The sequence below is a fragment of the Filicampus tigris genome, chromosome 2 (assembly GCF_054856515.1).
Source record: "Filicampus tigris isolate MCC_2025a chromosome 2, RoL_Ftig_1.0, whole genome shotgun sequence".
NCBI lineage: Eukaryota > Metazoa > Chordata > Actinopteri > Syngnathiformes > Syngnathidae > Filicampus > Filicampus tigris.
The window spans coordinates 5,096,543-5,110,935 of NC_141218.1; the positions used below are offsets into that span (position 1 = coordinate 5,096,543).

At 50.0% G+C, this 14,393-nt stretch overlaps 1 protein-coding gene across 1 annotated transcript; it reads left to right on the plus strand.

The window, feature by feature from the left end:
- Positions 1-809: 809 nt before the first annotated feature.
- actn3b (actinin alpha 3b) lies at positions 810-14,291 on the plus strand. Its single transcript, XM_086024654.1, has 21 exons — positions 810-5,275; positions 7,171-7,285; positions 7,374-7,493; positions 7,582-7,668; positions 8,577-8,664; positions 8,773-8,851; positions 8,993-9,074; positions 9,427-9,512; positions 9,603-9,695; positions 9,787-10,017; positions 10,094-10,241; positions 10,324-10,474; positions 10,561-10,669; positions 10,739-10,879; positions 10,996-11,178; positions 11,255-11,389; positions 12,035-12,214; positions 12,282-12,428; positions 12,539-12,604; positions 12,686-12,844; positions 13,744-14,291. Exons 1-21 carry the CDS (start codon positions 5,153-5,155, stop codon positions 13,900-13,902), a joined length of 2,682 nt encoding a protein of 893 aa, XP_085880780.1. The 5' UTR covers positions 810-5,152; the 3' UTR covers positions 13,903-14,291.
- The last annotated feature ends 102 nt before the right edge of the window (positions 14,292-14,393 follow it).

Consider the following 14,393-nt stretch of genomic DNA (forward strand, 5'->3'; position numbering starts at 1 on the left):
CATGATGCCACCGGCCCGCCACGCCCCCTCCCACCCCACTAACTATGTCAACTGAATTAGGTCACCTGGATGGCGGCGTGGGCGTGGATGACTTTTTAGCGTGACGTCAGTCGCCAGCGAGGTAAATGAACAAAGCTTTTGCCCGCTCGACCCCCCACCCTCCCTTCCCTGTAACTCTGCCTTGTCCTCGATTACCCCCCCCCCCCCCCAATCCTTCTCTGGTACCGGGTCTGAACGCACCTCCAGTCCCAGCTCACATCAGCAAGCCACTGCCTCTCTCGTGCGTGCGTGTGTGTGCGTGTGCTTGCGTGCGCGTGTGTTGTAATAATGGGGACATGGACCCGCTCTCCCCCCGCTGAAAAGTCGATCCCGGTCCGCCGCATTCGCCGCCCTCACACTACCCACCCCCCGCCCCCACTCCCAGCCGCCGTTTACACACCGTGCTTTTGCCCGCCGCCGCCACCGCCGCCACCGGATGGGAGCGCTGACTCGGCTCTCTCGGATCCTGCCACCGCCTCATTATTTTGTTGCCGGGAAATGCAGGGATGCACATGAAAGGTGTGTGCGTGTGTATGTATAGTGAACCCCTGTTTATCATGGGGGATTCCAAAATGCATTTTAGAGAAACCATTTTTTTTTTTTAAGTTATTTTTACCACTATCACATAAAACACATAAATATCAAATAAAACACTCATTGATAAAACTGTCGTTAAAGAAGTAGTCAACACGGACATTTTTTTTCAAGAGGGCGGCCATTTTGTCACTCTTGTCGACTGAAAATGACATCACAGATGCTCAGGGCTCAGATAACGACCAATCATGGCTCAGCTTTCAGAAACCAGGTGAGCTCTGATTGGTCATTACCTGAACCCTGAGCAACTGTGATGTCATTTTCCGTCGACAGAAGTGGCAAAACGGCCTCCCCCAGAGATGGCTAAAAACTTATTCCACAAACGTAATATTAATCAGAATGTCTTGTTTCAACTAGTGGGCCTGCATTGAACATATTCTTAAAAAACATTTTTGGGTTGACTTCCTCTTTAACTCATACCCCACAAATGCAATATTAATCAGGAGAGCTGGGCATTTTACAAAAAAATTCACGTTTATCGTCTTCCGCCTCCAGCCTGGTTACCTTTCCGCCATCCGTTTATCCTCCATTTTGTCCGGCGAGACCAAATAGTAATCGCCTACAGTCCGGTCCGACAAACTTTTTAAACAGGCTTCCGTTAGCGTTTCTGACTACCAACTTCAACAAACTTAACGTATGAAAATATCTAAATTCTCAAATCTAAAAAACTACCACTAGCACCCTCCCGTATGTAAAAGACAATGACATAGACGTAAAAAAAAATGGGCTTCAGATTGCTTCATGCTTAGTTCATATTTTTTAAATGACCCGTCATACGTGGACCGGTCCGTCACCGGCGGAATGCCCAGTGCATAGAACATATTGCAAAGAATCTTTTGGGTTGACGCCCCGTTTAAAATAATCCTTAGTGCCTGTTCTCGCTCTTGATGTCAAGAAAGCGCAGCCTCACCTTGACGAAACCAACACTTTCTCATTCACACGGTTCTCCAACTAAGATGCATAATGTGCTTGCGTCGAGCTATTTCTCAATCCCACTTTATGCCTGGATGAGTTTTTTTTTTTATTAGCTATATTATGTACAGTGTATATACAGTATAATATATAATAATTGGGGCTGTGCACGAAGCAGTGGCGACACAAATTGAGTATAAACTGAACGGCATCCCAGCGCGCGTAACGTATGTATGTGGGAATTGCGTATGAATCGCATCGTGTGAAGGCTGGCGGGAGGCACTTGAAGCAGGATCCGCGAATAGTTAGCCAGCTAATGAGCGTGAAATAAACTGTGAAACAGGTATGGATAATGAAGCCCATCTCGGCAGTGTATCAATGCCTCTGCCGTTACTTCTCCGTTGGCCTCTATTGCCATCATAACAACAAACGAAGGGAGTTTGCCAACTTGGGGCTGCGCAGAAGCAAACTACCCTGCTAGCTTAGCAATAGCTCGGATTAGGCTGGTACAAGACGACAAGGATGGATTTACTGGAACAAAATGTGCAAAAACCCACCCTGGGTTCTACTGTTGGCCAGGGTACAGCGAGGGATCCTGATTATTAAAGTAAGTTATTTTCATTTAAAAAGGAAAACTTTTTCATCGGTTGTTGCAGCAACCGTCCACATGCCGGTGCACATATACGTTTTCAAATAAGTGAACATACGGCTTTGTAACGCACCTTCGACCCCATTTGACTATTTTGTGTATATATATGTATATGTGTGTGTATGTGTATATATATATATATATATATATATTAGTGGTGTCAGTTAAACGCGTTATTAACTGCGTTAACCCCCACTTTTGACTCATCAATTTTTTTTTTTATCGCGTGATTAAGGTTTCTATAGCAACCAGCAGCTGCATTGATAAGCACTGCTGGTCACCATGATCTATATGGAAAAAAAAAATCTTACAGAGTAGAGGAGGCGTTACATCTGCTTCAAAATATTGACGAGACTGAGCATGAATTGCTCGACAAACACACAGCCCCCCTGCCTCGGTGATAGTCGTGACGTCGTTGGTAGTGTAACCCTTAAAAATCGTCACCGCCGTTGTAAGACGCTATTCAACTATGTCTCAGAATTCTTGTCGATATGTTACATCAAATCAAACATGCTAGTCTTTTCATTTTGGCATCGCAAGGCTTCTCTGTCGGCAAATCGGTGATCGTGGATTATGGCACGCTACGAGGAGTTTGTCGTTCCTATCGAAATACGTCGAGCCCAATCTGGATAGTCGTTAGCGATAGCAAACTGGGACAATAACGGGACCAAAATGTTGTCGTCTGGTCCAGGCACTAAACTTTGACGCATAAAACGAGCGAATGAAACACCCATTATTTTAAAACCAACATTTTCAACCAAACCATCCAATAATGAAAGTCTGCTATTTTACAGGTGTCGCTAAAACACTGAAATATACCGCAGATGTATGCTAATTATAAACCTTAAAACAACTGACACTTTAACACACACACGGAGCGGCAACGCATTCTTTCTTCTCTGCTATTACACTGCATGTTTTCCAGTCAACCTAAAGTCAGACTTGCCTGTAAACTGTAAAAGCGTAAGAATCTGCGATATAGCAGGAGCATGAAAATTGATCTGGGAAATAACGGGGGTTCACTGTACCATGAAAATTGTTCGGCTTTGTTGGTGTGTTCGCGGCGGGGGGGGGGGTGGCATTTTGAGGCGGCGTCCCGTCAGATTGGCCTGTTGCCGCCTGCAGATGTTCAACAATGTCCGAGTTGTTCTAGGATGCTTGTGGACCTTCGCAAAATGGAGGTGGCCGCTCTTACGAGGTGAGTGTTGCCGACTCTTTTCTGATTTGCGGCGCACATGTTCTTTTTTTTTTTATTTTTTATTTTTTTTTTTTGGCACCCATACAAAGTTGCCTTTCAATGGACAACTGTCGATGCCCCCCACAAGGGCTGTGTGTGTGTGGGTGGTTGGGGGTCCGGGTTACGTTACTTGGCGCACTCTGCCGGTTTGGTCTTTGTTGCGTTCCTTGACCAGCGTCCGTAACCATGGTGACTCTGAGAAGCTAGTTGTGTTGTACACCTGAATAAAATCACAGAAGGGGGACTCGTGTAATATGTTATGTTAAAGGAAGGAATTAATAAAAGGTCAAATGAAAAGAGCTCCTTGTGTCCTGTCTCTTTTGTAGCTTCTCCTCTCAGTTTACTCCTATTAGAAAGGAGGTGGATGTTCATTGGAAAAACAGTCGGACAGAATTAGGTGACAGAAAAGATAACATGGCAAAAATATAACGTGTGACAATGTTACATAGGGAGTTGTATTATCTAAATGTGGAATATGTCTTTTGTTTTTTTTTTCCTACTTTATAATCCTGCTCCCGTAAACTTTTTACCCCGTACAGTCCTAATCCCGTGACTCCCATCCTGTGTGATTCCCGTAAAAAAAACGTCACCCCATGTGGACTAGGAAGGCAGACTCGAGCAATAGGACGGGGAGTGAGTCCGGGAGCGCTAACCTACCAGTGTGTGGTGGGAACCGTAACATACCAGAAAGTCCCACTAAATAAGTCAACTTGTGATTCTGTGATATGAATCACAATTCATAAATGCATATAAATGCAATTCATACTTAAAACCCCTCCAAGGGAGGCACAACCACTAATTAATAAATTCAGGGCGTTACTACTTTTTCACTTAGGGTTTGATAGGTTGATTATGTTTTCCCTTGATAAATAAATTCATCATATAGAAATGTCATTTTGCAGTTTAATTGGGCATTATTTGCGTGATAAAATTGGTGTGATGATCAAAACAGTGACGTGTGATAAAAAAAAAAAAAATCTGCATTGCTTACACTTGAAATAGTGATCTTGTGCCAGTGTCCTCGCAAATTTACTTGGAGCGAAATCTGCCTTTTTACTTGCACCCAAAGCTGCCAAAGCTATTACTTGATTCTATTGTATGAATGGCAACATGTGCACACACAAGTTTACCTTCTGCCATCTAGTGGAAAGGTATGTAAGTATTCCGCCTGTCACTACACATTGCTGACATAGATAGCCACTAAATATAGCTTTGTTTTTTTTTGTTTTTTCTAGAGAGCAGCACAACTGATGTCCTCTCACAGGCAATTTGTTAGAAATTGCCAAATTATACAATAGCCCACACCACAGTGACCAAATGACATCAAGGGATTTGGACACTTGAGATGAACTAAGTCTCTAAATGATCATTTATCAAAATGGTTGTCATAAATTGATTGATTTGCCTTTTGCCACCCGGAAGAAGGCGTGACCTTTCCGATGGCGTGGCATGTCTGATTTCCTGTACTATGATGATGATGATGATGATGATGACCACTTGCACTCCCTCACTGGGGCTTCAGTAGCAGCAACAGGTGCACATGGGGGCGAGGGGCGTGTCCTGGCCCCCCCCCCCCCCTCTCCTTGCCCCTTTTTTGGACCACAACCCTGACCCTCAGCCCCCGCTTGACTGCAGTCAGTCGGTCAGAGTGGAGCACGGCGTGAGGGCCCCAGGACGAGAGCTCGTGTCCCCCTCTTGTTGATCTCTTTTCAGCGGCCACCATGACGACCCTCGAGAGCCACATGACTTACACCATCCACCACGAGCAGACCTACATGACCCAGGAAGATGACTGGGACCGCGACCTGCTGCTCGACCCCGCCTGGGAGAAACAGCAGAGGAAGGTACGCACCTCCGCCTAGTGTGCGTTTTTGTGTACATGCGTTCATGTATGTGTGTGTGTGTGACGGAGAAAGAGTTTCAAAGTCACCTTTATTTTTTTAAACGTGCTCACCAATGAAAAGTCTTACTCTTGCTGCTCCTGGCGCCAAGCCTTGGCCATGAGGATATTTTTGGCCTTGGAACTTTCTCAGTGTTGTCTTTCACTTAGCCCTCCTCCTCCTTCCCCCCCCCCCCCCCCCCCCCCGCCGCCCCGAATCGACGACCCCCCCCTTGCTAGGAGCGTCTAAATATAATCACGCTTCTATCGGGCTAAAACTTGACCCAACTTTGATTTGTTATTAGGATTCTGTTCTTTTTTTTTTTTTTTTTTTTTTACTAGTTGCGAATTGAGGTGACGTCCCTAATATTCGTTTCGCAAACCTCCTACTCATTGGTGACTAATTAGCACACCTGTGACCTGCTCCTTCGAATTGGGCACTTGTGACCTCACAAATGGCAATCCCGCGCACCTGCTCCTCATTGATGACTAATGAGCCCATCTGCAAACTGCTCCTGAAATCTAATGAGGCGTTAGTGATGATGTCATTACGTGTCCAAGGCCAGGCGGGGGGGGGGGGGGGACTTCGTATGTTGTGCTTTCCCACTGCAGACGAGATTAGCCAAAGTGGCTAAGAGACGCCAACAGATGGTTTCACTTCCTCCTAAAAATACTCGCCATCCTACGCCGGCCTCCTTGCTCTCCGAAATGTCCCAATCCACCCGCCCACCGCCAACTCTACGCCCCCCTCTGTCTTAGTTCATCTAGAAGTCGTCAAGGAATGGACACCAAGTGAATCTCCCAGCCATGTTTGTTTGTTGTTTTTTTTGGGGGGGTGGACAGGGGATGGTCACAAGTGGTGGTCACAAGTGCTCTATCAGTAGACCAGGAGTCCAGGACACACCATTCCTCCAAGTGACGTAAACATCATTAAGAGGTGTGTCAGGTGGGTGAAGGAAGGAAGGAAGGGAGGGGGCGGGGCTGGTGGCTAAGTGACCTCATAAGACTTGAGAAAGCAACAGGTGTGACTCAGTTAGGGTGGGGGCAGGACTTCAATATGAGGGGTGACTTCATGCGGGCTTGAGCAATTAGCTTGCTAGCAGGAGTGCCTGTGCGCGCTCGTCATCCTCCCCGATCCATCCCTTCCTCTTAGAGCTTGCCTGAGGAATCTCGCCTTCTCAGCTGTCCGCTGGTGTCCCATGGCAACCCGATTTAGCCTCTGTGCACCTTGTCCACCCTCCGCGCACACACTACTTGGCCTAGTGGCCTGAGAGGGCTGCATTAGGAGTCTGTCTAAATTTGGTCATGGCAAAAGGAGACCCGCACCTGCCAGGACCCTCGGCTGGTCCCCCTCCAGGGGACCCACATCAAACGCAAGCGGGACTTCTGCAAGTGACCTCAATTCGGTGTCGTGTCACCCGCAGAAACTGAAACGGCCGCCGTACTGTAAAACGTTTCACTTCATCTGGCGTGCCTCATCCGCATCAGTTACAACATTGTGGACGAAAAAGTGCACTTGACTTCATCGCTTGTCCATTGTGCAATGATTCCCAACTGGCGCATTTTGGACGCGCACTAAAACGATGAGGGTATCGACAAATTGCGTTTTTAGGTGAGCAAAGGGCGCCCGATGAACTAGTTCACTCGGTGGCATAAGATGGGGGTTCCCATTTGTATAACTGTCGTCATATGTTAAGCGTGCACGTCCATCTTCTGAATCCGGTGCTCTAAAAGGCACTTCGGTTACATTCAAAGGTTAATTTCCACAATAGGTGTTCCTTTATTCTTCTAACTTTTTAGACAACACGGTGACAAAACTGCTTTAATGCATCCCGGGACTGTGTTTTGTGTGTGCGTCAGACGTTCACAGCCTGGTGTAACTCCCACCTGAGGAAAGCCGGCACACAGATTGAAAACATTGAGGAGGATTTCAGAAATGGCCTCAAGTTGATGTTGCTTCTGGAGGTCATATCAGGTAGGGGGTCGGCCAGCGCGCGAAAAAAACCAGCCCTCTTCACTTCTGTCCCAACGGCGACGCTGACTTTGCGTGTGCGCACGGCCAGGCGAGAGGCTGCCCAAGCCGGACAAAGGAAAGATGCGCTTCCACAAGATCGCCAACGTGAACAAAGCTCTGGACTTCATCTGCAGCAAGGGCGTGAAGCTGGTGTCCATCGGCGCAGAGGGTGAGCGGGCTGCCGATCGTCGCCCCCGTGACCCTGTGAGACTTCTGAATTAGACGCGGACTTGGCGTATGTGCGTGTGTGCTCGCAGAAATCGTTGACGGCAATGTGAAGATGACCCTCGGAATGATCTGGACCATCATCTTGCGCTTCGCTATCCAGGACATCTCTGTTGAAGGTGTGTGCGCACGCGGAGCAGTTGAAAGGGAAGCTTCTATGCTAGCTGTTAGCGTATCTGGTCACTGCGTTGCGTTTGCAAACCCTTCCCCCTGCGGTTGAGGGACTCGAGAGACTTGTTGTACACTCAACAGAAGCACGTGCGCTTCCTGTCTTTGTGGTCAGCTTCAGCAAGCTTCCTAATTGGTTATCGTGCCGTTTCCTGGCACAATCACAAAGGCCGCGACCCACCAAACTCGGTGACCACGCACATAAGGACTTGCTATTGTTGAACAGGTTTAACATTTATAATTCATGCGTCCTGACGGAGGAGGGAAAATTCACTCTTTACTCAACCCACGTCACTGGACAATCGGTCATGATCGTCTTTGAGAGACATCCGATCATTGAAAATAATCGGCAGGTATATGAAATGAGGCTTTAAAACTACGACTAGCCTCCGGCTAGCGCGCGAGCTAACAGGCTTCTGAGGCTGACGAGATCGTCCAGTACGCCATCGCCTCGTTTGGTGCCATAAAGTCCACTTATCAGAGACACCTCAGGGAAAGTTAAGAGTTGATTTAACACAGTTATTGACTGTGGTTCGCACTACATGACGGACGTTTGAGCACATGCTTCCTGCAGGTTCTATAGCCACAATGTTTCATATTTCAACATACTACGGTGGCCTGAAAAACACAAAATGCATTTTAATAACGACATGGAGCTGCTCTGTAAATTGGGTGATGCATTTTTCCAGGGGCACACGTAGCTAGCTAACTGCGCGCTGTGGTAAGAATTGGCTAAGGAACTAGCAACTGCGACAGATAGCAGTAGGGGAAGGAGCTGAAACCGATTGCCGATTGTCAGATTTTGCTTAAGCAGTGCGTTTATAAAGAGGTGCGCATATGCACTTTTGTGACGGTACAGAGACGTCCGCTAAGGAGGGTCTGCTGCTGTGGTGTCAGAGGAAGACGGCGCCCTACAGGAACGTCAACGTGCAGAACTTCCACATCAGGTGAGTTCACAGGGTCCTGTCCCTTCGGTCCGGACGGGCCCTCCGCTCTGTCCCGCCCCTTTTGGTGTCCACCCCTTATGGTTTCCTCCTCATTTTCCGCTTTCTCAGTTGGAAGGACGGCCTGGCTCTGTGCGCCCTCATCCACAGACACAGACCCGACCTCATCGACTACTCCAAACTGAGAAAGGTGCCTCCTTCCTTCCTTCCTTCCTTCCTTCCTTCCTTCCTTTCTTCTCTTCTTCACGGAGCCCCTCCCTGCAGGACAGTCGAAATGTCTCTAGTCCCGTCAGGTAGTCAGTTGTCACAGCTGACGTTTTGTTGCCCGTAGGACGATCCCATTGGCAATCTGAACACAGCCTTCGATGTGGCTGAGAAGTTCCTGGACATCCCAAAGATGTTGGACGCTGAAGGTGAGAGTTGGTGTTAGCCCTGTCCACTTTTCACCATGATGTCACATGTGGGTGGCAGGAACTTTAGAAATCTGCAGGAACCTTACCCGCCATCTGGTCAGGGGAGAAGGCAGTCTTGCAATCGTCTCGGGACAACCGTTTAGCAGATCCGCTCCCGTTAAACTCACAGGTTCTGCCGAATATAGATATTTTTGTTGTTGTTGTAGGAAGCCCACCCCCAAACACAAGTTTTTTTGCCATTATCAGTTCAAGTCACCGATGGTTGCTTTCTCCCACTTGGAACGACCGTTGCGTGTATTGTTTCCAAACATGATGTAAAGGTCAGCACGCTAACTGTAAATGTGGCCTTCAGACATCGTCAACACGCCCAAACCGGACGAGAAGGCCATCATGACCTATGTGTCCTGCTTCTACCACGCCTTTGCTGGCGCCGAGCAGGTACACTTTGCGCGACACTTTTGGAACAGGCGGTGCGCTCGCAGCTGCGACGTTTGACAGCGCGGGCCAATCTGATCTTTCTCCCGACAGGCTGAGACGGCCGCCAACCGTATCTGCAAGGTGCTGGCGGTCAACCAGGAGAACGAGAAGCTGATGGAGGAGTATGAGAAACTGGCCAGTGAGGTGAGAAACGCCCATTGGCATCGCTTGCCTGTTTTTTTTTTTGGGTCACCGGCTGTCCTCGGGAGCAAAATGTCTTGTGGGCCAAGCACAGCTCCTGGAGTGGATCCGCCGCACCATCCCTTGGCTAGAGAACCGCGTGCCCGAGCAGACCATGCGCGCCATGCAGCAGAAGCTGGAGGACTTCCGCGACTACCGCCGCGTGCACAAGCCGCCGCGTGTGCAGGAGAAGTGTCAGCTGGAGATCAACTTCAACACGCTGCAAACCAAACTGAGGCTCAGCAACAGACCCGCCTTCATGCCCTCCGAGGGCAAGATGGTGTCGGTGAGCACACGTCCCCGCACGCGCGCGAGTGTCACCGGTGGGCGAGTCACCGGTGGGCGGCCTCTCGGTCCCGCAGGATATTGCCAACGCCTGGAAGGGCCTGGAGCAGGTGGAGAAGGGCTACGAGGAGTGGCTGCTCACAGAGATCCGCCGCCTCGAGAGGCTGGACCACCTGGCCGAGAAGTTCAAGCAGAAGTGCACCATGCACGAGTCATGGACCGCGGGTCGGTGTTTTATCGAGCGACAGCGTACTTGCGCGCCGCTTCCCTCCCGGACTCAACCCTGGCTAACGCTTATCCAACTCAGGTAAGGAGGACCTGCTCTCCAAGAAGGACTACGAGTCCGCGTCCCTGATGGAGATCCGAGCACTGATGAGGAAGCACGAGGCCTTCGAGAGCGACCTCGCCGCTCACCAGGACCGCGTGGAGCAGATCGCCGCCATCGCGCAGGAGCTCAAGTACGACAAAGACCTTGGCGTCGCTGCGCCCCGGCGGCGGTTGACTTTGCGTATTCATGCCGTCGTTTTGCCGTGTCGCGCTCCAGCGAGCTGGACTACCACGGCGCCGCCGGCGTCAACGCCCGCTGTCAGGGTATTTGCGACCAGTGGGACAACCTGGGCACTCTGACCCAGAAGAGGCGGGACGCCCTGGAGGTACGGTAAACCCGCTCGCGGTCGCCTGCGGCCGTCGCCTCTCGTGACGCAGCCGCCGCCTCTCCGCAGCGCGTGGAGAAGCTGTGGGAGACCATTGACCAGCTGTACCTGGAGTTCGCCAAGAGGGCGGCGCCCTTCAACAACTGGATGGACGGAGCCATGGAGGACCTGCAGGACATGTTCATCGTCCACAGCATCGAGGAGATCCAGGTGCCCTAAAACACCGCATGCCGTTGGTTCTCTTCTTTTGCCCCTCCTCCCGAGAGGCGCAAGGTTCTGTTCTTGGTTTTGCTGCCACCGCCGCCCTTCCCTGTCCGCCTGCGCAGAGTCTGATCACCGCCCACGACCAGTTCAAGGCCACGCTGCCTGAGGCCGACAAGGAGCGCATGGCCACGCTGGGCATCCACACGGAGATCCTGAAAATCGCTCAGACGTACGGAATCAAACTGTCCGGCATCAACCCGTACACCAACCTGACGCCCCAGGACATCGGCACCAAGTGGGACACGGTGAGTGAGTGGGCGGGTCGAGTGGCGTCCAAGTCACGTGGCGCTCCCTTTGTGACGGCGTGACGTCGGTGTGCAGGTTAAACACCTGGTGCCCCTCAGAGACCAACTGCTGCAAGAGGAAGTGGCCCGGCAGCAGGCCAACGAGCGGCTCAGGCGCCAGTTTGCCGCCCAGGCCAACATTATCGGACCTTGGATACAAACCAAGATGGAGGTAACGGTGGAGACGGGGAATTCATTCACTCATTCAAAGGTTTTATTTACATCTGGAGATTTTAAATTTGATGATGGCTCAAATACAAGATGAATATTGTTGCAGGGAATGGTAAGATATTTTAGATTGATACAATAATAAGGGTCAAATTGTATATTTTTATTAACGTGAACTAAAGTGGAGCCCTGAAACTTCACTCGGGCCCTGGTGCAGCGAGTCGCCCGATGCCTTTTCTTGTTGGTTTGGATAGCAGCGGCGGGCATTTTACAAAAAACGTCCTGCTCTGTCATCCGTTGGTTTTCCTGCCAAACTCAATTGTAATCGCCCATTAGATAAGTCCGTCGGCCCGCTCGGAAAAACGGGCGCCCGTCGGTGACAGTCTGTCGCTGGCGGACGCCCGTTTTTGCGGTCGGTGACGATCACACGGACGGATTAAAACCCCGCTTCTGTCATTCGTCAGTCCGCCATTTTTTTTTTAAAAGGTCTTTCGTCAATCCGTCAGCAAAACAGGCGTCCGTCAGTGACGGAATGCCCACCTCTGTAAAACGGTTATCGCCCCCGACCAATCGCTTATATTCAACACGGTCAGCTCTCCGTCCATTGCCGTGCCGTTTTGCGGATATCACTCTGCCCCCCCCCCTGCAGGAGATTAGCCATGTGTCTGTGGACATCGCCGGCTCTCTGGAGGACCAGATGAACAGCCTGAAGCAGTACGAGCAGAACATCATCAACTACAAGTCCAACATCGACAAACTAGAAGGCGACCACCAGCTGAGCCAGGAGTCGCTCATCTTTGACAACAAGCACACCAACTACACCATGGAGGTAACGTCCACACGTGTGCGGTCTTTTCCTCGTCCGGTCCGCTAAGCTCCCGTGCGATGCTCCGCAGCACGTCCGTGTGGGTTGGGAGCAACTGCTCACCACCATCGCCAGAACCATCAACGAGGTGGAGAACCAGATCCTGACCCGCGACGCCAAGGGCATCAGCCAGGAGCAGCTCAACGAGTTCAGGGCCTCCTTCAACCACTTTGACAGGGTGACGCCTTGACGGACGCAAATGTCACCAGTTGACATTTGATTATTTATTTATTTATTTTTTAAACGGATAGATGGGGCCAGGTCATTTGTAGCTATTTGTCTTTGTAGAAGCGAAACGGCATGATGGACCCAGACGACTTCCGTGCCTGCCTCATCTCGATGGGCTACGACCTGGTGAGCCTAGACCAGTGCACTGGACTTGTCTAGGTCTGCGAGCGTTTGTGTGTTTGTGCTCACTATGTCTATGTGTAACAGGGAGAGGTTGAGTTTGCCCGCATCATGACCCTGGTGGACCCCAACAATACTGGCGTGGTCACCTTCCAGGCCTTCATTGACTTCATGACCCGAGAGACTGCAGAGACCGACACCGCCGAGCAAGTCATGGCCTCCTTCAAGATTCTGGCCTCAGACAAGGTACGCACGTGTTTATCAGCAGTTGGGATTTCTGAAACCAGCACCTACTGCCACCGCGGGATAAAATCCATAGTTTTGTGACATGGCATGACACCCTCTTGTGACTGGCTTCAAGTCAGCCCTGAGTTCACCCAGAAGCTTCCAGGTGGTGCTTGAAGCTCTCGTTCTGTGCTCTCTGCGTCTGAGTTTCGCCGCGTTTTTTTACCCGGCGAAACTCAGACGCACACTTATACACACACGTATCTGTGTATAAAAATACACTGTGGCATTTTCACCGCCGAGACAGAAAACGTAGTCAAAAACGCCACAGAGAAATCGTTGTAATCAAATGAGGCCGGTGGCAACGTAAGATGGCTGCCGGTGGCTGCACTTCTCCCGATGATGAATCAGAAGACCAAAATTCCTTGCGGATAGAGCACGCACACAATACGAACCAATGTTCCTTTCAATGCAGGTATTCCCAGATGTGTTTATATGACCAAATATTTTGCTTGGAAAAGGAGTAACCCAGGGGTCTTGTTCGGGTTTTTAAAAACCAGAGATGTGTATCTTTAGGTTTTTTGCGGGTGTTTACATGGCGTTTCAAAACCCGAATATTGCTAATATTTGGTTTTTGAAAAGTTTATTGACTGCATGTAAACGCAGTCAAGGATTGTGAAATGAGCAATTTGCGGTCGGCTTATCCACTTTAGTTGACTTTTTCCCAGTCCTAGATTATTCGCAAGCAATTTATGTTCGGTTTACTCGACCTTTCACTAACCCTGGATTTGAAATGTCCAAATTTCTGAAATGACCGATTTAACAATTCACACTTACTAACGTTACCCAAGAGTCATCCTTATCCGACCGAGGACTGAGAACATGTTTCCCCCCCCCCCCCCCCCCCCCCGGCAACTCAGAACTACATCACAGTGGAAGAGCTCCGCCGCGAGCTTCCGCTGGAGCAGGCCGAGTACTGCATCAGCCGCATGACGCGCTACGTCGGCGCCGACAGCCCCGCTGGCGCCCTCGACTACATCTCCTTCTCCAGCGCCCTCTACGGGGAGAGCGACCTGTAAAGCCCGCCAGGAGGCGTGGCCACTCCTGCAACTTGTTTGTTGTACCGCCTGTTTACACACACTTTCATACATACACACCTACACACACACACACACACACAGCTGCACGGTGAATCTGGAGGAGGGATGATAACAGCGACGTGATCAGAAGTAAAGCATTGTGGGTAGCTACAGGTGTAAATAAAGCGGCACAGGAAATGATGAGAAGTGGATCCTTTTTTTTTTTTTTTTTTCGGGAGTCTTAACGAGATGCGGCAGGAAGGTTTCTGGCAGGCTGATGTGTGACCTTCGACTGTGCTCCCTCCTCCGTCGAGCCTAAATCGACCCCAAAGCTTTTCGAAACGACAAAACTTGAAATAAAAACTTGTCACATTTTAACCATCACTGCACACCACCGTGTGTCTCTCTTCTTCCTTCCGTGTGTGCGTGTAGTGGGAAACGCTGCTCTTATTTGGCCCAAGAAGCATTTACATTAGCAACAGTACCAGCCA

What these genes read in the sequence shown, in the direction of transcription:
- actn3b (XM_086024654.1), top strand. Translation starts at nt 5,153, where the DNA reads ATGACGACCCTCGAGAGCCACATGACTTACACCATCCACCACGAGCAG. An exon ending in AAAGATGTTGGACGCTGAAG is followed by an intron (nt 9,075 to 9,426) that starts GTGAGAGTTGGT and finishes TGTGGCCTTCAG; the next exon opens with ACATCGTCAACACGCCCAAA. An exon ending in ACAGCATCGAGGAGATCCAG is followed by an intron (nt 10,880 to 10,995) that starts GTGCCCTAAAAC and finishes CCGCCTGCGCAG; the next exon opens with AGTCTGATCACCGCCCACGA.